This window comes from Callithrix jacchus, chromosome 1, assembly GCF_049354715.1.
Source record: "Callithrix jacchus isolate 240 chromosome 1, calJac240_pri, whole genome shotgun sequence".
Lineage (NCBI taxonomy): Eukaryota > Metazoa > Chordata > Mammalia > Primates > Cebidae > Callithrix > Callithrix jacchus.
The window spans coordinates 202,778,895-202,802,076 of NC_133502.1; the positions used below are offsets into that span (position 1 = coordinate 202,778,895).

Here is a 23,182-nt window from a genome sequence, read left to right on the forward strand (position 1 = left end):
GTGCCACGGTGAGGGGAGCCAGCATGCTTCCCGAGGGCCAGAGTGGCCTGAGCACGCGGAGCCACGGGTGAGGCTAGGTCTCCGAGTGCCACAGATCCAGTGACCACACTCTATACTGGAGCACCAGTCACCCCAGGAAGGCTTGAACATGGCACTGGTGCCACCAACATGTGTTTTAGCAGGTATTCTGGGCACTACAGAAGAGGGGATCATCAGGGCAGGAGGCGGCCCCACCACGGTGATAACATGATGATGGGATGGCAGCGGAGGGAAGAGCTGGGCTGGGAAGGCAGAGTCATCAGGCCATGGCGAGACACCGAGCGTGGGGCTGGGTCTGTGAGCCTGCGGGCTGAGATGAGGGATGCGGAAAGGAAGCAGGATTGGAGCAGGGAGTATCTGGAACTGGTACTGGACACCCTCCAGGGACCAGAGGCAAGAGGCTGGAGGCTGGAGATCTAGGGCATCTGACCTCCCAGGGGTGGCTGTGAAACTCACCTCTTGGCCCGGTGTGGTGGCCCATGCCTGTCATCCCAGCACTTTGGGAGGCTGGGGCAGGTGGATCACAAGGTCAGGAGTTCAAGACCAGCCTGACCAACATAGTGAAACCTCGTCTCTACTAAAAATACAAAAAACTTAGCTGGGCGTGGTGATAGGCACCTGCAATCTCAGCTACTCGGGAGGCTAAGGCAGGAGAGTCAGGTGAAACAGGGAGGTGAAGGTTGCAGTGAGCAGAGATCACACCACTACACTCCAGCCCAGGCAAGTGAGAGACTCTGTCTCAAAAAAAAAAAAAAAATAAAAGAAACCCACCCAGGGGTGCGCCTGGGTGTTAACAGAATGGGATGACAATTGTCCCACCTCCTGGGTTGTCACAGATACCTGGGAAAGGCCGAGTGAGAGCAGAGCCCTGGACTGGTGCTCTTGGTCACCAGTAGAGAGTACTGCCCATTTTAGCAAGGAGTGGTCATGATGGTTTAATTAAGGAGAGGAGGCCAAAGAGCAGCACAGGATTCAAAATCAAGTCCTAAGGCCGGCCCTCACTTCATGAGGTCAGGTTTCTTGCTGGGAAGGAACGCTGTTCTCTCAGCCTCTCAGGTATGAGGTTAATAGCTGAGAAGCCACTCCCAGCTGTTCCACACCGCCCATCACAATGCCCCTTGATTGATTGATTGATTGATTGATTGAGAAAATCTGGCTCTGTCATGAGGCTGGAGTGCAATGACACACTCTTGCCATATTTCTGCCTCAGTCTCCAGAGTAGCTGGGATTATAGGCACGCGCTGCCAGGCCCAGCTAATTATTGTATTTTTAGCAGAGACAGGGTTTCGCCATGTTGGCCTCGATCTCCTGATCTGCCCACCTCGGCCTCCCAAAGTGCTGGGATTACAGGCATGAGCCACCGTGCCCGGCCCACACTACCCCTTTAAACCCAGTGACCAGCACAGAAGGAGCCTTTTACAAAATGCTGTTAAACAAATAAAGCCAGAGGAAGGACTGGCTATGCTGTTACACCCTCGAGGGCCTGCAGCTGCAGCTCAGAAGCCAGAATGTCCACGTTTGAATCCCAACCCCACCCGCTGCAGGGCGGGCAGCAGGGTCCTTGCCTTTGGGACTGAGGCCAGTTCTCTGCCATGGGACGGGTGGTCCTGTGCACTACAGATGTCAAGCAGTATTCCTGGCCGAATCCCACCAGCACCCCCGCCCCTAGCTGTGATAAGCAAAAATGTCTTCTGATTTTTGTCAAATGTCCCCTGTGGGGGCAAAATCACCCCTTGAGGAGAACCACTGGGCCAGATGCTTTGGTGTCTTGTACCTCAGTTTCTCCATTATAAAACAGGGTCACAGAACTGCCTTGAGAAGGAAATGAGAATCATCTAGAGCAGTGACCAGCCCAGCAGCACACACACTAAACATTAGCTATAGTCCAGCCAGGCATGATGGCTCACGCCTGTAAGCCCAGCACATTGGGAGGCAAGGCAGACGAATCTCCTGAGGTCAGGAGTTCGAGACCAGCCTGGCCGACAAGGCGAACCCCGTCTCTACTAAAAATACAAAAAAATTAGCCGGGTGGTGGTGCATGCCTATAATCCCAGCTACCCAGGAGGCTGAGGCAGGAGAATCACTTGAACCCGGGAGGCGGAGGTTGCAGTGAGCTGAGATCACACCACCAAACTCCAGCCTGGGCAAGAGAAACTGTCTCAAAACACACAAACACACATGACCATTAACTACAGTCTCTGGCATCCTGGGGTCCAGAGACATGGAAGGGTGTGAACCACACCCAGTGTGGGGGTGGACAAACTAAGGCATAAGGCAGGCACCCAGAAAGCTTCAAGGAAGGCTATGATCCATTGGATGAGGTTGGGAAACTTTTAGAACCTTCTCAGAGCAGGGGACAGCTGCTGAAGTGTTTTCAGGGAGGTTCACGATGGGCAGATGGATGAGGAGACACGTTTCAGATGAAGGGACAGCAGGTGCAGAGGGGAGATGAGACAGGGCCCTGTCTGGACCCACAGGAGCCAAGTAGGAGCCTGACCCACATCCTTGAGCAATTTAACAAAAAGCAAAACTACCATGTTTACAAAACGCCCAAGGGGCTGGAAGCCGAGGAACACAAGCCCAATTGCCTCTCATGGTTGTTCACGAACCTCTGCAGAGCGGAGAAACTGGAAAGGCGTCCCAGGCACATCTAAGATGCCAGGGCATTAAGGCTTCCTGTACCTGTCCCTTTCAGAGAATGGGATGGCTACAGACCCCAAGCACAGTCTCAATGCCATGAGCGGCCAGCAGCCCTTCGTTCCCTGCAAAGACCGGGGCAGCCACGGGCACTGGGGCCTTGAACAGAATTCTCTAAAACCGGAATGGATTTCAGAGATGCAGGAGAGCTGTATTTTGTCCAGCATCAAATTCGTTGAGCTTTTCCCAAAATTAAGTGCTCCTTCCTTCATCCAGCTCCTGCCATCTCTCATGCCGCAACACAGGAAGCCAGGGGCTTCCAGCAGCCCGTTCCAACCTCACAACCACGAGGCCCAGAGCTCGGCTTACCAGGGAGCAAGCAATCAAACCCCGTGACGACAGCAGCATTTCATCATGAATAAATGAGCTCAATTACCTCCACGCAGAAAAAGGAGCGCTTCAAAGGGAAAGAGGGAGAAAGAGAGGAGAGGGACGGAGCAGAAAGAATCACTCTTAATTAGCCCTATCTCAGAGGGAAATACGTATGATAATTTTGGTACCGAAAGGGATTCAGATTAGTCTCATGCCAATCATTACATGTTAGTGGGTCTTTTGGTGATGACAGACTTGGCCGTTCTCCAGTCATTAGAGTTCTAAAAACAACTCTCCTGATGAAAAGGAAACCTGAGAATCTCAGGAGGTGGATTCCCCAACAATGGGTCAATCATCGTCGGGGGATCTGCTGGTCCCGGGATCCCCAGGGGCCTCGGCCGCCCCCACCCAGCACAGCCCAAGCTTACTGCAGCCTGGACTGGCAGTGCCCGGTCTCAAAGCCATGTGAGACGCCACCCTAGGGCTTCTGACTCATCTGACAAAGCCAGAGGTGGGGGGTGCTGACAGGGTCCCCTCTACCCATGAAATTAGCCAACGGCACAGATGAACTTGGTCACCCCCCGGAATGTGCTGGGGGAGATCTGGCTGTGTGTGCTGGCCTGGTATACAGTAGGTACTCAGTATCTGCAGACCGAGTAAAGATGGCATCCTTGCCAACTCCTGGGAGCACAGCAGGCTCCTTCCCGTCTATGGCTTCTTCATCTGAAGCAGGAAAGTTGGTGAAGCACCCCCACCCAGGCCACATGGCACATGGCGGGCACTGGCTCGTGGGAGGAACGCTTATGGTGCTGGCCGCTGCTGCATCCAAGCACATGCTTCAGAGAGGCGGAGCGGCCCTCTCAAGGCCACGAGCAGCAAAGGGGAGGAAGGGGACCTTGGGAAGCTGACACAGAACCGGAGTCCACTGAAACTCAGAGCAGGAGACGGGGCCTGGTTCAGGCCTGGTCATAGCTATCCCTCCTCCCCAGCCCCAACCCCAACGCCAACGCCAACGCAGGTGTGGGCTGTGGGAGGCGGGGGTCTCCCGCCACCTCTGCCTGCCTGCCTTGCACACAGCCAAGCCCTGGTACAGCCAGGAATTTAAGATTAGCACTTAGAGACAGCTGGGGGAAGAGCCCCAGACTCAGACGGCACCAACAGACAGCCACAGACTAACGGGTGTGGGAACACCAAGGGGCAGGTGACCACGGTGCCTTCCTTCCACTCGCTGTATGACCAGAGTGCCACCAACCTGGGGCGCCGGGCGCAGGGTGTCCAAGCCGAGAGCCTTACTGCATTGGGCTGCCCACACCCCCGCTGTGGTGGTTTTCCCTCCACTTCTGATGTATAGAACCTCAGAAGCCGTCCTTCCTCTCCCTCCGCTCCCCGGCGCTCTTCCTGCCTGATAGACACCTGCTAATACCTCAAACCCTTGTTATAAGCTCGATAAACTTGTGCTCTGTGCTAACGAGGCAAACGATGGCTCAGGTGTTTATATTAAACAGATTAATTGAGGACACAGTCAATAAAAGTGTCTCAAAGTTACCTCCGGTACAAACCAAATCCCGCCTAATCCCAGAGAGCTTTCAAAAAAAAAAAAAAGACTGTTCACCACCGGGACACTGTGAACTCGTTTTTCAAATGAGCCATCATTTTGTGGAACAGACGAGCAAAGACCAAAGCAAGCTTTGTGGCCGAGATGCAGAGAATGTGTGTTTTTGGACACGTTCAGCTCTCCAGCTGGCTCTTTATTTTTCTAAAAAATGCATCAATTACTCCAAAGGCACCGTTGGCTGCATGTGGAGTAATTCATCGTGGTGATGAGTCAGGAGACATGAAGGAAAGTGTCTTCAGAGGCAGCGGGTGAGTCACGAAATTTCTGCAATGCCGCGAAAACCACAGGCTTTCGAGACTCAAATGACTAACGGCTCAGTGACTCCCACCCGGTTCACTGTTGTACGCTAAGCAATTAAGCTTGCAATCTGGAATAAAGTACCTCAACCTGAAAGTCACTTAAAAGCCACACACGGCACTTTGTGCATTTAGGTTTTAAGTAGATCTCACCCTGCAACCTTGCTCTACTGTTCTCCTAAAGCAGGGGGTTAAGTCAGGCAGGAGAGGTGGGTGAGCCATGGGCTACGGTCAGGGAAGTCCCGAGCTGGCTAAGAAAGTGCTATTGTTAGTGGCTGGGAGGCTCACGGCTGTCATCCCAGCACTTTGGGAGGCCAAGGCGGGCGGATCACCTGAGGTCAGGAGTTCAAGACCAGCCTGATCAACGTGGTGAAATCCCGTCTCTACTAAAAACACAAAAATTAGCCAGGTGTGGTGGCAGGTGCCTATAATCCCGACTACTCCGGAGGCTGAGTTGGGAGAATCGCTTGAACCTGGGAGGTGGAGGTTGCAGTGAGCCAAGATTGCACCACTGCACTCCAGCCTGGGCAACAGAGTGAGGCTCCATCTCAGGGGGGGTAAAAAAAAGTGCCATTGCTGAAATCATCTCAAGGTTCGTGGAGCCCACACCTGGGCCCAGCGCCCGTCCTCTGACCCTTTTCCCTGGAGGGACCTGGACAGAGGGAACCACCCAAAACCCTCAGCCATGTGACCTGGGACGCGTGTGCAAAGCCGGGGTGAGTCCGGCCACCCGCAGGCCGCAGGCACCTACCCGTAAAGTCCTCGAAGCACTCGCAGGTGTAGCCGCCCTCGCGGCTGCAGCAGTGGCCGTGGGTGCCGCATGGGTTGGAGTAGCAGAGGTCAACCTCTGTCTCGCAGTAGTCCCCGGTGAAGCCGGGCGGGCACCGGCAACGCAGGCCGTTGATGGGGTGGATGGGCCGGAAGAGCACGGTGGTGGAGCTGAGGAAGGGCGCGGAGCTGTCGAAGCGCAGCACGGAGATGCACTTCATGTAGTTCTCGCAGGGCTCTCGCAGGCAGATGTTGTCGTCGAAGGGCAGCACGCACTGCGTGGAGATGGTGGTCAGCAGCGTCCCAGGTAGATCTGCTCCTGCAGGTCCTCAGACGGGAAGAACTGGCTGTGGACGCCGCCGGGCAGCAGCGCCGAGAAGGCCACGTTCAGGATGTTGGCGCTGACGTCGGTGTCATTCTGGACGTTGAAGATGAAGATGTCCTCCTTGCTGGTGGACAGCACCGCGGCCACCTCCTCCACGAACAGGGCTAGCAGTGGGGACAGGAACTTCTCCTGGGACATGTTTTCCAGGCGGATGGTGATGCTGTTGGTCAGCATGTTGTCCATGATGATGGTGACACGCAGGGTGCAGAGGGCCGTGATGCTGTGGATGCCGTCTGCGGACACAAAGAAAGTCAGGGTCACTCAGATGGTGCAAGAGTCACGGGTCCTACAGCCCCACCCCAGGAGCAGCCTCCAGCATGTGTGGCAAAATAGAAGAGAGGCTGGGCATCCGCACTCCCCATTCCCCACCCACGACCACCCCCTTGACCCTCCCTCCTCCAGGACCCCGAGGCCCACCTGGCTTCCTAAAGCACAGCTGCAATCACATCTCTGACTCCGAAGCTCCCAGAGGGCCCCAAAGCACTCAGCAGAGGCCTGAGCTTTTGATGACCACTGGGATCCAGCCCCTCACTGCCCGAGACTCCTTGCATGCTTTGCTCCAGCCACACGGGGACTTGAAGCCCCCCTTTACCTCCTCCAAACCTGTCCCGTCCTCCAGGGACCCCACCCTGCCCAATCCCCCAACAATTCTTCCTCTCTCACAGCTCCGCTCAAAGTCTGCAGTGGCCGGCAAGCCCGCCTTGGTTCCGCCCAGGGGACATCCCCATCGACGTGCTGTACTGAGAGTCCCACTTAGCATGGCCCTGCCCCATGCCACTCCACACGCCCAGCACACTGGAGGTGCTGAGGAGCACAGCTCTACAAAGACATGCAGCAGCTGCTCAGTCAGCAGTGAACAAACCACCCAGCAAGGTACTCAGGAGTCTGAGGTCAAGACGACGGCGCACCTGGGTTGCAAAGGCGAGTGCAGCATCCGTTCCAGGTCAGAATGGGATGAGATGTTCACGGGGAAGGCCATTGGGAGCAGCGGCTCCCAGGCACAGAGCAGCAGCCCCTGTCCAGGGGCCTTCAGCTGCCACCCCCAGACCTGGGCTCAGATGTGGAGTGGGATTTGCAGAAGAGCCTGCTGAGGCCACGCCCCCCAGGCCTGGCTCAGAGTCTGTGTTTCAGAAGCTCCCCCACCCCACGAAGCCCCCTGCCTGTGGCCCACATGAGAGATCCCACCCTGGTTTCCATGGAGCGTGGGGCCCCTGTGGCCCCTCAGAGTCCCGGGCCTCAGTACCTGCCCTAGTCAGGAGGACAGGAGCCAGGCAGGGAGCCAGAGAGGACCAGGCCCTCCTCGCTGTCATTCTGGGGACTGTGAGGAAGCATCCAGAGAGGCCACCTCATCACCCCAAGCCTGGCATCGTGTCTGACAAGGCACAGTGGCACGCGGAGAGCCCAAGGGGAAACGGGGACCCAGAGCAGCAGGCAGCTCTGCACCCACCACGAGCTTTCCCGGCACCAGGAGGGACTTGGCGTCATGTAATTTGTCTAAACAACAAAGAAACACAACCAACCACTCCAGAAGCCACAGATGCATCCAGGTATGATGGACCCAAGATCCCAAGAGATTCTAACAGAACCCACATCACCCCCAGTTCACAGGCAAGGAAAACAGACATGGAGAAGCCAGATTTCATCACACCCAGGAACTCAAGCCTGGGTGCCCAGTTCCACCCCAGGAACGTTTTCTGAATTTTTTTACCACAGCCATCCAAATGGGTATGAAGTATTACCTCCTTGTAGGTTTCGGGGGGTTCTTAGTGTGTCAATCAACTCAGTGACAAATGGGTATTGCCCTGTAAGAGCGTGTGTGTGTGAGACAGGGTTTTACTCTGCTGCCCAGGCTGGAGTGCAGTGATGCAATCTCAGCTCACTGCAACCTCCACCTCCCAGGCTCAAGCAAACCTCCTGCCTCAGCCTCTTGAGTAGCTAGTCTACAGGCTCGTGCTACCACGCCCAGCTAATTTTTGTATATTTTGTTGGTAGAAATGGCCAATTCCTGGGCTCAAGCAATCCTCCTGCCTCAGATTCCCAAAGTGCTGGGATTATAGGCTGGAGCCCCCAAGCCCGGTGAATTTCCCTGTTGATTAACGACACTAAGCATCTCTTTTTGTGCTTATTGGCCATTTGTATCTGTGGAAGGAATGTCTATTCAAGTCCTTTCCACGCCTTTTAATTCCACTGTTTTCTTGTTGGGCAATTACAGGAGTTCTTTTTTTTTTTTTTTTTTGAGATGCAGTTTCACTGTCATTCCCCAGGCTGGGAGTACAGTGGCATGATCTTGGCTCACCACAACCTCTGCCTCCCAGGTTCAAGCGATTCTCCTGCCTCAGCCTCCCAACTAGCTGGGATTACAGGCATGTGTCACCACGTCCGGCTAATTTTGTATTTTTAGTAGAGACAGGGTTTCTCAATGTTGGCCAGGCTGGTCTCGAACTCCTGATTTTAGGTGATCCACCTGCCTCAGCCTCCCAAAGTGCTGGGATTACAGGCGTGAGCCACTGCACCTGACCAAATTGTAGTTCTTTACGTAGTCTGGATATTAATCCCTTATCAGATATATGGTTTACAAATATTTCATAAATTTTTAAGTGAGAAAACTTCTCAGCACTTGCAACATACATGGGCAAGAAAAGGGAGGTTTCCCAAATCACAGTCAGATCTTCTGGCTGGATTTCTGCTTTTCCAATCCCTAAGCTACAGACGCATGAGAGGCAGCAGGGAAGGGGCCCCAGGTGACGGCCAGTCCACCTTCTGAGGCCCAGAGGCAGCCAGGCTCACCCAGCATCAAGCAATCTGCACGGGGCAGAGAGTGGGGCTCGACCCAGGCCTCATCTCCGGTGAAATCTCATGCTGTCTCCGACGCCGTGAATGAGTCCCATGGCCGGCACCACAACACATCAAAGGACACCGCTGGGACCTTGACCAACTGCGGAACCGAGGGGCAGCCTGAACAGTGAACTCACTGACGAGTGGTTATCGCCTGCAGGAGCGTTCTTATCTCCGAGTGCTGACAGGGCATGGGATTTATTTGAATGAATTGCTGTTAGTTTACCTTAACCAAGTGTCATTTAGATTAGACATGAAAAAAAAATCCTGAAGTGTTTAAAAGAAGATACAGAACTGAGAATAAAACAGGGTATTGAAAAGAAAGAAAAATCTTGGCTGGGCGCGGTGGCTCAGGCCTGCCATCCAGCATTTTGGGAGGCCAAGGCCGGCAGATCACCTGAGGTCAGGAGTTCAAGACCAGCCTGGCCACCATGGTGAAACACTGTCTCTACTAATAATACAAAAATTAGCTGGCCATGGTGGTGGGTGCCTACAGTCCACATACTCAAGAGGCTGAAGCATGAGAATCCCTTGAACCCATGAGGCAGAGGCTGCAGTGAGCCGAGACTGCACCACTGCACTCCAGTCTGGGTGACAGGGAGACTCTGTCTCAGATAGATAGATAGATAGATAGATAGATAGATAGATAGATAGATAGATAGACAGATACATAGATAGATAGATAGATAGATAGATAGATAGATAGATAGATAGATAGATAGATCTTGGTGGGTGGATGGATAGTTGGGGGTCTACTTCCCACTGAGGGATGCAGGGATAGAGGGAGGGAGGGAGGGAAGGAGGGAAGAATGGAGGGCAGGAGGAAGGCGGCTCCCTGGCCAGGAAGAATCTGGACTCTGAGCTGGAAGCTCCCTCATCTGGCCCCCCATCAGCCATGGCTCTGAGCTGGCTCCTCATCTGTCATCTGCCTCCCCCGGCCGGCCACATAAAGCCTCCAGCTCTGGCCAGTGATACGCCTGCCTCCCTGCAGCTGGTGCCCACCAGTCCTATACTCCACCCTTCTTGTGACAAGAAGAAACCTCATACGGACCCAGAGAAGGCTCCTAGGAGCCCCTTCTCCAGCCTTAGCCCCTCCAGCTATCCTGCAGCATGGCTGCCCCCTACTCAATCAGGTACCATGTGCAGGTAACTCTCAGCTGTCCCATTTCAGGCAAGGTTGTCACTCGCAGTGAGCTTCCATCCTCAGAAATCCCCAACTCTGTATCCCAGGGCCTCACCACCGGCAGACAGAGGTAACCGAAGGGGGCCATCAGCGTGGTGATTAGAGCACTCAGAGGCCAGAGTCTGCACCTGGCTCTTCCTGCTGCTACCAGCTTTCTAGTCTCAGTTTCTCTGTCCGTACCACAGGGGTCCTGTAAGATGTCACTGAAATGACAGCCCAAACAGGCCTCTGGGTGGTGGGAAGCACAGACCCAGGCAGCCGCGAACAGCGCTCTCGTCCCACGCCCAACTCTGAATCACCCCTGCTCTGGGCCAGCCTCCTTGGCTGCACGATCCCCCTCTTACAGGCCAGCCCTGTGTGCCTGGGACACGCTCAAGCCCCCAAAGCCCACAGCTCTGAGGGACGCACCCTGTCTGTCCCCTGTACCCTCCCCATGACAACTGGAAGGGGTGAAGTCCATGTGTTGGGGGCTGGAAGGAAAGGTGTCACCACACACGAGGACCCTGAAAGTGGCCCCCACCCCTTCTGTGTGTGTGCACGTGTGTGTGCGTGTGCATGTGCGTGTGCATGTGCATGCGTGTGCATGTGTGCATGTGCGTGTGTGTACACGTGTGTGCATGTATGTGTGTGTGCGTGTTTTCTTTAAGAGTCCCTGACCTTTATCCAGGACAAGAGAACTGGCAGTAGAGGGATCACACCACTAAAACGCTGGTGTGGGGCTTTTCCCAGCTTTGGAATGTTCGTGCCCAAAAAGGGGACATGATCACTGAGATCTGCACAAGTCCTTACCTGAAGTGAAAGCTTGAGAATTCCACCACCGGTGTTTTCCTGAAAAACGCCCGTCCCTTTGCTCAGGGCTACGCCCCCCAGCATGTGTGGAGGAGCTCAAAACGGCTCCCGGGGTCTGTCCGTGTTTCCTCATGGCTCCCCTTGGGACCCCAAATAAAGGCAGCGGGCCCTCCACCTGGCAGGCAGCCCCCTGCTCTCACCCCTCTGAGGGTCCCCTCTGGCTCATTCCAGACATAATCCACGCCTCCTCCCAGGCCCCAGGCCCATAGGTGACAGGAGATGGAAGCCCAGGGGCCTCAACGAGGAGCAGCCGCTAATGCAAGGCCGGCCTCTGGACCCTCATGGCTGAAACCTCTGCCTGCATTTCCTCGTGAGGACCCTGCTGCCCTCCCAAAACAAGCAAGAGGAAGGCTGGGTCGCTGAATTAAAGAGGGTCATTTACAGCCATGGGAGGTGGCTCACTCCTCTAAGCCCAGCACTTTGAGAGGCTGAGGCAGGTGAATCACCTGAGGTCAGGAGTTTGAGACCAGCCTGACCAACATGGAGAAACCCCATCTCTACTAAAAATATAAAATTTGCCAGGTGTGGTGGTAGGTGCTTGGAATCCCAATTACCTGGGAGGTTGAGGCAGGAGAACTGCTTGAACCCAGGAGGCAGAGGTTGCAGTGAGCTGAGATGGCGCCACTGCACTTCAGCCTCAGCAACAAGAGCAAAACTCTGTCTCAAAAAACAAACAGAAGAGAAGAAGGTCGTTTACTCCCGCCCCTCCCAGCATTCAGGAATCCATTCTAGGGAATCCGGGGCATTTATATGAACCCACGTGTTCAGGTTACAGGCAAAGAAGAAAAACTTAGAAAACGATTTACCCCAAGGCTGTGAACTGAAGAAATCACGCCAAACTAGTGAGTACTTTCCACATGCTGCACCCACACGATAAAATCTACTTCTGTTTGAATCCAAGTGCTGGCAGGGATGAGCCCGCGGCACCAGGCCACACGCCACACCCCAGCTAAGGTGGCCGCTGCCAGGGGCCCCAGCCCCCACCTACCCACCGATCACGTTCCTGAACAGGTTCTGCTATCGGGTTTGAAAATGTGCAGTCACAGGCACCAGCCCAGACCCAAGGCGACCCTTCAGCAGTGACGGTGGGGCCAGCACGGGGTTCTGGCATGCTCAGCAACACAGGCCGATCCAGGCGTGGCCAGCACCAAACCTCTGACCCGCTCCTGCCCAGGAAAGCCCGGAGTTTCCCCTGCCTGCTACTTCACCTGGACTTTTAAAGGTGGTCTCTCGACACCCTGGTAGGTGGAGCCAAACACAGACCTAACGGCAGCTGGTGGGCACCCGGCCCTGGTGAGTCCATGTCCCAAGGGCCTGAGGCCCCTGGCACACTCCCAGGCCCCTTTTCCCATCAGCCTCCTGCTCCTCCATCTCCTCCAGGCGAGATGACTCAGAGAGGCGGAAGTCACTGTCCTGGCAGCGCCGTCTACAAAGCTTGCGCACAGCGGCCCTCTGGAAGACACTGGAAAGACCCCACACTGCCCACTGCCAATGCCCCTGAGAGGGGCCGGTGCCCACGCGTGAACACAGGTCAGGCTGCAGGACGGCTGGGTGCTGCGCATAACCTGCCACCTCTGCTGGGTCTGTGGCTCGGCCTCGTGCAGGCCCCGTCCCCATGGCACCCACCTTTCCTTTGACACTCCCACCCCACTCGTGCCAGGGACCTTGTCATCTGCTCCTCAGAGGCCCCCAAACCACTCCACTCAGATCTCACAGAGGCCACCAAGGGCCTACCCTTGGCTGACCCAGGTCACACCTCTGTCCTCAGGTTCTCCGGCCCCAAGACGGCATCCATCATGGATGACCCCCTTGGGGACCCTCGCCCTCCCTCAGCCTCTAGGGCCCTCCCCTGCATGTGGTTACTCCTGCTCCGGCTCCCAATCAGACCGTTCCCCACCCAGCAGGCCACTGGGGCTGTGGCTTCTCAAAGCTGGGCCTGGGTCCCCTCCTAGCTGCCAGCACCCTCACTTCTGTGTCTGTGGCCCCAGCTGGTCTCCCCAGTCTGAACCTGCACAAACAATCAACTTTAGGACAATCTCCAAGACGCCCAGCCACATGGGGCCAAAAGTGGCCTTGAGTCTTCCCCGCAAAGCTGATTCGTAGTAAACACTCTGGCTCAGGAACACGCCTCTCTCCTCCTCCCAGAGCCGGTTTCATCTGGCAGGCACAGACAGGGAATGTGGCTCAGGAGCTGCCCAGTCCAGGTTCAAAGCCCACTGCTGCCCCCAGAAGCTGCTGTCCTGGGAGCCCTGTCCTTGGTTTGCTCATCTCTGGGAGGGAGGTGGTGACAATACCTTCCATGCCCTAGGGTGGTGGCGAGGGAATTGCAGGTGACAGTGCAGGCAGAGCCTGGGAGAGTTCCTGGCACATGGAGCATGTTGGCTGAGATGCATCTGACTGCCTAAGCTGGCAAAGCTCTCCTCAGCCGCCCACCCTCCACAGCCACCCCACACTGCAGCAAGCCTGATGTCCCGAGCTTCCCTCCTGCGCAGTGTCACCACCCAGCAGCTGGGACATGGGCCCCAGCTCTTGCCTACATGCTCCTGAGGGGTCCCACCAAACCCTCCATGGTCAGCCCTCTCCCGACCCGGGGAATCCCCCTGACTCCCGGTCTCCCTGCCCAGCTCACATTGCACACACCTGGGGGGTACAGGAGAGTCCCAGCCCACCCTTGCCTGCACCTGGCATCACCGCCCTGCCCCTGAGCTCAGCCCCCTCACCCATCCGATGGTCCATCTCCACCCAGCCACAGGAAGTCAGGGTCACACTGGCTCTCCAGGCCTTCGCGCACAGCAGGTGCTTGACAAATGAACCAACACTCTTTATTCCTGAGGCAGTGTTTCTCAAGGTATGAGCAATCGACTATCTCCAAACTTACCAGAGCCCTGAAATGGTTAAATCGTTGCCAAAAGCACCTAACCCTCCTGGGAAGGTTTGACACTCTCAGAATCCTGCTCAGCCACTGAAGCAATTTTAAATGGTCAGATCCAGGCTGGGCGCGGTGGCTCACGCCTGTAATCCCAGCACTTTGGGAGGCTGAAGCACGTAGATCACCTGAGGTCAGGAGTTCACCAGCCTGGCTGACATGGTGAAACCCTGCCTCTATAAAAATACAAAAATTAGCTGGGCGTAGTGGCAGGCACCTGTAATTCCAGCTATTAGGGAGGCTGAGGCAGAAGAATCACTTGAACGTGGGAGGTGGAGGTTGTGGTGAGCCAAGATCATGCCATTGCACTCCAGAGACTCCGCCTCAAAAAAAAAAGATGGTGCAGTCCTTCTGCATCCCATGAGTTCCAGAAGAGCATGATGCTCTGCATCCAGACGATACCCAAACAGCAGCCCGCTCCTACTTCCTTGTTTGCAATCGTCTGTTTAAAAGCCACTGCCATATCCTGTATTTAACTAGGCAAACACTTACGGAAGCTTTATCAAGCCTAGCTTTATACCCCCACTCCCCACCAAAGTAAACGGCGAGAAGGTTACTCAATCTTGTTATTTCACTGAGTTCCAGTATTTTCTGGCATGCCTGGATGACTCATCTGCCAATCATTCTTACCCACAAACACCAACTTTCCCACATCCCTGGGTCTGCGGCACACATACAGCGGGAGAGGCAGGGACATCACATTGCTCCCAAGCGCTGCGTTCTGCACCACAGGCCTCCAGCCGGGCACCCACAGGCACACATTCAAAGTGAATTAAAAGTAACATGGTCCGTCAACAGGTGGCTGGGTAAAGGAAATGTGGTACATACACACAGTGGTGTACTATTCCACTATCAAAAAGAACGGGATCCTGTCATCGGCAGCAACATGGATGGACCCAGAGGGCATTATGTGAAGTGAAACAAGCCAGGCACACAAAGAAAATACCTCACGTTCACACTTGCTTGTGGGATCTAAAAATCAAAGTGATTAAACTCATGGGGACAGAGAATACAAGAATGGTTACCAGAGCCTGGGAAGGGGGAGGGGGAGGGGGAGGAAGGTGCGACGATTCATGGGTACAAAAAATAGTTTAAAACATGAATAAGGCCAGGTGCAGTGGCTCACGCCTACAATCCCAGCACTTTGGGAAGCTGAAGCAGGTGGATCACCTGAGGTCAGGAGTTCGAGATCAGCCTGGCCAACATGCTGAAACTTCATCTCTACTAAACATACAAAAATTAGCTGGGTGTGGTGGCAGGCGCCTGTAAGCCCAGCTACTCGGGAGGCTGAGGTAGGAGAATCCGTTGAACCCAGGAGGTGGAGGCTGCAGTGAGCCGAGATCACACCACTGCACTCCAGCCTGGGAGACAGAGTAAGACTCCATCTCAAAAAAAAAAAAAAAAGGAATAAGACCCAGTATTTAGCCCAACAGGAAACTATATAGTCAATAATAATTTAATTGTACAATCAAAAATAACTAAAAGAGAGGCCAGGCGCAGTAGCTCCTGCTGGTAATCCCAGCATTTTGGAGGCCAAGGCAGGTGGATCATGAGGTCAGGAGATCAAGACCTTCCTGGCTAACACAGTGAAACCCTGTCTCTACTAAAAATATGAAAAAATTATCCAGTGTAGTGGTGCCCACCTGTAGTTCCAGCTACTTGGAAGGCGGAGCCAGGAGAATCGCTTGAACCCGGGAGGTGGAGTTTTCAGTCAGTCAGTTCCCGCCACTGCACTCCAGCTTGGGTGACAGAGTGAGATTCGGTCTTAATAAAAAAAAAAAAGAAAGAAAAACTAAAAGAGTATAATTGCATTGTTTATAACACAAAGGATAAGTGCTTGAGGGGATGGATGCCCCGTTCTCTATGATGTGATTTTCACACGTTGCATGCCTGTGTCAAAACATCTCATGTACTCATCAATACATACACCAGGCCGGGCAGAGTGGCTCATGCTCAGCACTTTGAGAGGCCAAGGCAGACGGATCACTTGAGCTCAGGAGTTGGAAGCCAGACTGAGTAACATAGTGAGACCCTGTCTCTACTAAAAATAAAAAAAAGTCAGGTGTGGTGGTGCAGAGAGCTGAGATGAAGACTGACGTGAGTCATGATCACGCCACTGCACTCCAGGCTGGGCAACAGAGCAAGACCCTCTCTCTCTCTCTCTCTCTCTCACACACACATCTATACATACATACCTAAATTTGTGTATATAATTTTATATAATTATAATTTACATATTATATATAATTCATTGTATAATTTTTTTTCGAGACAGAGTCTGACTCTGTTGCCCAGGCTGGAGTGCAATGGTGCAACTCCACTGCAACCTCCAACTCCCAGGTTCAAGCAATTCTCCTGCCTCAGCTTCCTGAGTAGCTGGGACTACAGGCACATGCCACCATGCCTGGCTAATTTTTATATTTTTAGTAGAGGCGAGGTTTCACCACGTTGGCCAGGATGGTCTCAATCTCTTGACCTCGTGATCCACCCACCTCAGCCTCTCAAAGTGCTGGGATTACAGGTGTGACCCACCGTGCCCAGGCATATGCCTACTTTAAAGCTGAGCATCCATTTGACACTGGAATAATTCAGTTTAGCAACTAATTCATCAAAAATGTTCTTTTAAAGAAGAGGTGGAATGTGAAGGGTGGCCTGTTTTCTGCGGATTGTGCTTTAATGCCAAGTGCCCCTGCCCACTGGCTGTGCAGCCCTGAGGATGTCACTCAACACCCCTGAGCCTCAGTGTCTTCATCTGTAAAACCAGCAACAGCATAACACCACTCAACTCCCAGTTACCAGGGAAACACATGACAGCGCCAGTAAGAGAGTAAAGAAAACCGCTTGCTGGAACCCAGGCAAAGGGAACCATTGTCATCTGGGGCGGGGTGGGGTGTGCGTGCATGAGGCCCCAGTACCTGATTTACACGAGGGCATGTCAGCAAAGCAGCAGAGCCAGGAACTGGATGATGGAGACGGTGACTACATAGCGTGGAGCCCCCAGCCGATCTTCAAGTGTGGTCCAGGCTGTGCGCCCGGGTGAGACGACCTCAGGAACCAACCTCCTTGGAAGGGAATCCATCCTAAACCCAGCTGTCTGACTAACTGTGGGGGGACGCACATTACTGATGCCGCAGACACACAAAACATCCCCGTCCCCAGCACAGAACTGTTCCCACTACCTTGTCCTCGTAAAATCTAAACCCTATTATTGGGCCAAGTCATTTTTAAACAGGCCAAATTTCCCATTCTATCAGATAAAGTGGTACAGAAGAAAAGCTTCCTAAGAATATCCATCATCCCAATTAATTCGCCCTTAAGAGCCTATTCCATATTCTCCACACATTTTACAATCTCGCAAAACCTAAAATATTCACCAACAAATAGGCTGTACCGCCACAACTGCACAGAAGGTTTGTATCATCAAAACCGAATCTGCAAGTTTCACATCGTATAAGCAAACAACTGTAACCGGAAGCTGTTAGCAATCCAAGCCCTCCTATATCACAGAATTACAGCCAACCTCGGAAACGAAACAAATCAGAAAGTTAACTTGTTAATTCTTCCAGGGCTCCCGTGGCAATGCTGCGTCCTAATAACTCACTGTTGAAATAGCTCCTCTGAAACTGACTCAAGCAGCAAGCCAATCCGAGCTCTTCCTGGCTGTGGTCTCATAAATAAGGTCACCTGCCTGCACCAGCACCCTTGGATGCATGGTCAGGCAAACCTCAAAGAGCCACTGGGGGACCTTTATTGTTCCCCCAGCCCCGCCAAGTGCTTCTTTCTCTTCTGCGTCTTCCAATTCCAACACATTCTATTAGTACGCACCCCCCCCACCCCACAGCACCACAGGCCAGCCCTGGCCCTCGGGGTCAGAGGCGTGGAGGACCTGCCAAGCATCTGACCACGGAGCCAAGGTTTCCTCTCCCTTCTGTGCACCTCCAGCCCCAGGGCCGGCAAGCAAGCTACCCACACTGGCTCCACCACTAACTGGGCAGGCCTCTTCAACAGGTCCCAAATTACAAGCCCATGTCCAGGAGCAGAAGCCAAGATGAGATGAGGCTATGCTTTTCAAAGAGCTTACACAAAGCCCTGCACACAGCCACCCAACTGTTATTATCTCGAGGAGACAGAAAAGCAAGACCAAGGGGACACCGGCTACATCACAGGGTGACTCAGGGGCTGTCTGACAATCTCCAACGGTGCCACCCTGAAATTAATTGGCACATGGAAGGGGCAGTGATCTCTGATCTTCCCAGAGAGCCCTGTGGCTGGCTGATGAAAGAGCATACACAAGCAAATCCTGTGACCCAGATCACCTGGAGGCCACATTTTAATAGCTGTACTCAGGAGCCACTAGCTTGCTGAGGAAGGCGCTGAGCCCTGGTCTTGAACTTGGAGAAGCTCGGGCCTTTTCCTAAGAAAATGCTGACGGAAGTAGAGTGGTGCCTCTCTCCCAGCTGGGCCTAAGTGGGGCACTTGCCCCAACATCTAACTGGAGGCAACAAATCCTTGCAGAGCTCCCCACACCCGGCCCAAATGCACCCCGGCATGCCAGGCAAGGCCCTTGGTGGGTTCCTGAGGTTCTCCAGGTGGCCCATCCAGAGCCACTCCTCCAGCCCCAATGGCCACTCACCAGACACAGACACCTCGGGGATGAGCGCCTCCAGTGGCCGCTTGTTGTCCAGGTCCTGGCTGAGCTGCAGCTCGCCCACGGTGGGGTCCAGTAGCAACAGGTGCAGTTCGTTGCCAGGAAGGAAGGTGTAGTTGAGGCTGTCCGACAGGTCGGGGTCATGGGCTGGGATGCAGCCGATCACGCCGGTGGGGAAGCTGTTCGACTTGTTGGTGACAGAGTTGTTGAAGAGGATCTGGAAGTTGGGCAGTACCGGAGGGTTGTCATTCTGGTCCACGAGAAGAATGCACACCTTGGCTTGGCTCACCAGCGGGGCCGATGTGGCCTGCACCACCAGCACGTACTCCCGCCGGACCTCAAAGTCCAGCTCCACCAGGGCACGCAGGTCCCCGTTCAGCAGGTCCAGCTGGAAGAAATGCCGCATGTCACCCTCCATAATCTGATACATGATCTGGGCATTGGGGCCTTCGTCAGGGTCCTGAGCACGGATCTTTGCCACCACCGACCCCCCTGGGTTGTTCTCCTTTACAAACAGCTCCAGCTCATCCTTCTCAAACATGGGGGCATTGCCATTAATGTCCAAGATGGTCACCTGGATTTCCACCGAGGCGCTAAGGGCAGTGGGGCTGCCGTGATCCACAGCCACAGCCCAAAGGTTGTACACGGCCACGTTCTCCCGGTCCAGCCGGCGCTGGGTGTCGATGACACCGGACGTGGGCTCTATGAAGAAGTCCCTATCGCCGTCGTCCCCACCCTGGAAGGTGTACAGCAAACGCCCATTGGGACCCGAGTCCCGGTCCGTGGCAGAGACCTGGAGGATGCTGGCTGAGGGTGGAGCATCCTCAAAGATGGAACCCTGGTAGAAATCCCACAGGAACTGGGGCGCATTGTCGTTGGCATCGAGGATGAGGATCTCCAGGGTGGTGGTGTCCGACTTCTGCGAGATGCCTTTGTCCAGGGCCATGATGGTCAGCGTGTAGGCGACCTGGTGCTCACAGTCCAGCTCCATCATGGGGTACATGGTGTCACTGTCAGGGTCAATGCGGAACTGCGGCACTGGGTCCTGAATCACGTAGGTGATGCGGGCATTCTCTCCTGTGTCCTCGTCGTTGGCACTGTGGGTAGCAATGAAGGTGCCAACAGGCCTGTCATCACTGACGCTCACCGTGTAATGGGAGCTCTGAAAGACCGGCCGGTGGGTGTTGACGTCGGTGACATTGATGAGGACAGGCGCGGTGTGCGCCGTGTGCCGTCCGACGCTGTCACCGCCAGCAGGTACTGCTGCTCCTGCCTGTAGTCCAGAGATAGCGCCAGGGTGATGAGGCTGCCTCCCTTCTGGCTGCTGAGCGCAAACCGGTTCCGGGTGTTGCCGTCCGTGAGCTGATAGGTGATCACACCGTTGGCGTTGCGGTCGCAGGCCTGCAGGGTCAGCACGCTGCTCCCCACGGGTGCATCCTCCTTCAGACGCAGCTGGTAGGTAGGCTGAGTGAACACCGGGTCATTGTCGTTCACGTCCAGCACTGTGATGGAGACGCTGGTGGAGGAGCTCATCGGGGCGAGCCGTGGTCCACCGCCTCCACCCCAAAGCTGTAATGCTCCACCTCCTCACGGTCCAGCTCGGCACACAAAGTGATCCAACCGGAGCTGTTGTGGATTTCGAAGGGGAAGTCCGGGGCCGGGACAGGGTTCTTAGGCCCAGCGCTGCCGCCCCCCAGAAAGGCAGAGGCCACGTCCACCAGGCGATAGTGCAGCCGGGCGTTCTCCTCAGAGTCCGCGTCCACCGTCTGAATGTGCACCACGGAGTAGCCCAGGGGCACGTTCTCCAGCACCATGGCCTGGAAGGGGCTGTTCACAAAGATGGGCTCGTTGTCACTGACATCCAGCACCTGCACAGACACCACCCCGGAGGAATTGATGAGCGGCGGCCGGCCCCCATCCTGGGCTTTAATGCTCAGCGAGTACTTCTGGACATCCTCGAAATCCAGGGGGTTGATGTCATCCAGGATCCCGCTCAGTGAGTGCAGGTAGAACTGCCAGGCCATGTGCCCGCTGAGGAGGCTGTAGTGAATGGCCGCGTTCTGGCCCTGGTCCCGGTACGAGGCCTGCACGCGAAGCACAGCCGTGTTGAGAACCACGTCCTCAGGCACCTGGACCACGTAGTTCTGCTCGCTGAACTGGGGGTAGTTGTCATTCTCGTCCTCCACCTCAGCCACGGTGGCCGTGGCGCTGAGCGGGCCTGGGTTGCGGCCCTGGTCGCTGGCCTCCACCAGCAGCTGGTACTCGGCTGCCTCCTCCCGGCCCAGCACCGCGCGCATGCTCACCACGCAGGAGCTCGCGTTCAGCTGGAAGACGTCGCACGCGCCCCCCAGCATGCGGTAGCGCATGTTGGCGTTGACGGGCGAGTCATCGTCGCTGGCGCGGATGGTCAGCACCTTGTAGCCCACCTCGAGATTCTCCCGCACGCGCTCGTGGTACTCCGACTGCCCCAAGACCGGGCTGCGGTGGTTGGTGTCTTTGACCAATACGGTGATGCAGGTGGTGGCCTAGCGCAGCTGCGTGCTGTAGTCCACAGCTTTTACCCTGAGCAGGTGCGTCTCCTTGGTCTCGCGGTCCAGCTCGCCGGCAGTGCTCACCGCGCCCATGGCGGAGCCGATGCGGAAGTAGCCGCGGAAGCGCTCGTCGAACAGCCCCTCCATGTAATAGCTCACGTGCTCCTCCTCGCCCTCGATGGTGTAGTGCGCGTGAAGCTGGAGGAGGGGGGTGCCCGCCAGCTCGTTCTCAAACAACGGCACCTGGTAGTTGGGCATCGGGAACTTCAGCCTCCCTCTGTCGCTCGTGCCCCGCCGGGACCGTCGCACCGGCCCCGCCCGGGTTTGGGGCAAGTTCGGCTGCGGCGATGGCGATGGCGACACGAAGGGTGTCCCCGAGACGGCGGCCTCCAGTGCCAGCCCCACCCGGAAGGCGCCAGCCGCGCATCGCAGGGCGCACAGCAGACGCAGACAGATGGGGCGGCCGGGACAGCAGGGCCCGGGACGCGGTGGGCAGCTGCAGGCGGGGACGGTGGTCGGAGCTGCGAGCACTGAACGGTGCGCGGCCGCGCCGCCACCGGGCACCCGGAAGCAGAGCGCCGGGTAGAGCCCAGGCCCTGGGAGCACAGCCCGCGCGCGCCGGACACGGGCTCGGCAGCCGGGATGGTGCGCGCGCACCCGCAGGCGGAGGCTCAGCGCCGTCGGGGCACCGCGGGCCTCCAAACGGACTTGCAGCAGCAGCGGGCGCCCGGCCAGGTGCATGCAGCTCCGGGGCCGGCGCCCGAGACGCGCCGCGTCCTGCCAGCCGTCCCTCGCGGCCTCCGTCCAACAGCTCCCGGGGCATTTGCGTGGCGCCCACCGCGTAGGTACGACCGGACCCGAGGGTGAAGGCGCGGGCCCCGCCAGGGACTCGCAGCTCCCAGGCGGCGGCTCGCAGCCCCAGCGCCGGCAGGGCGGCGACGCGTCTCGGGCGGCGGCGGCGGCGGCCAGGCGCAGCAGCACGGGCAGCACGGGGGGCGGCGGCGGCGGCAGCGGCGCCATGGCCCGGAACCCGAGCCCGCCGGGCACCCAAACACAATCCACGCACCCGCCGCGCCTCCGCATCCACCCGGCGCGGCCGGGGAGCGGCTCCCGCGCGCCGGGCGCCCGGCCCTCGGGCGGGCCGCGTCCCGCCTCCCCGGGTGTCCTGGCGGGGACTGTGGGGACTGCGCGCCCGGCCTCACCCGCAGCTTCCACTTCGAGAGCACTTTGCGAAAGTTGGCGAAGTTGGTCTCAAGATGGCTCCTCCGCGCGTCCCGGGAGGGTGCCGCGCATCAAAGTGCGGCGGCGGCTCCGGGTGGCTCCGGCGCGGGCTCGGCCTGGCGGGCGTGGGAAGCGGCCCCCACCCCCCCCGCCCCCGGCCCGTACGCGTATTGTTCGGCCCCAGGGGGAGCCGGCAAGGGGGTGCGCAGGGAAGGATCGCTGTGAAGACGCGAGGGCGCGGCCGGGGCGGGGGCGGGGGGGCCTACTCCCCGGCGGCCTCCCCACCCAACCACCCGGGGGTCCGGGCCGAGGGAGCAGGGCTGGGAGAGGTGTGGGGCCCCAGTTGGCCGCTACCCGTGGGGCGTTGGTTCCACACCTCCGGCGCGGGGCCGCGGCTCAGAGACTGGCTCCTCACCCCGGCAGAGCAGATCCACAGAGACCGCCGCTAGGGGTGCCGCGCGGGTGGGACCCGGGGGCTGAGGGCTGGGGCCGAGAAGCCAGGGACCCCATTAAGTACTGTGGCGGCTGTCGAGAGGAGGTTAACCATTTTACAGCAAGAGGCACGGAGGCTAAAATGCTTCGCGCGGACTAAAACTCCCTGTACTTTGAAACCCAATTGGCAGCTACCGGTTCTGCGTCCCACTTGGTTTAAAGCGCAACTTTTAACTTAAAAAAGAAAAGCCGGGTTGACATTAGGAATTTGGAGCCGACAGCGGAGGCGCGCTCATCTCCCGCCGGCGGCCGGCTCCGAGCGTTCGGGGACGCGCTGCGGAGTCCCAGAGCGTCCAGCTCCTCCCGAAGCGGGTTGAGGGGGACTGGGGGCCCTGGAAGCCTCCTGTGGCGAGCAAACACCCGCGGGGATTTAGAGCTGGCAACG

The 23,182-nt window shown here is 56.6% G+C and overlaps 1 protein-coding gene across 1 annotated transcript in view; it reads right to left on the minus strand.

Moving 5' to 3' along the window:
* The window catches only part of LOC103791332 (cadherin EGF LAG seven-pass G-type receptor 1-like), a 50,798-nt gene extending 28,694 nt beyond the window's left edge, over window positions 1–22,104 (minus strand). Inside the window, 6 exon segments of the mRNA XM_078346415.1 lie at window positions 5,711–6,031; window positions 6,034–6,345; window positions 18,539–19,777; window positions 19,780–20,094; window positions 20,097–21,078; window positions 21,115–22,104. Of these exon segments, the coding sequence (XP_078202541.1) occupies window positions 5,711–6,031; window positions 6,034–6,345; window positions 18,539–19,777; window positions 19,780–20,094; window positions 20,097–21,078; window positions 21,115–22,104 (4,159 nt within the window).
* Window positions 22,105–23,182: the final 1,078 nt, after the last annotated feature.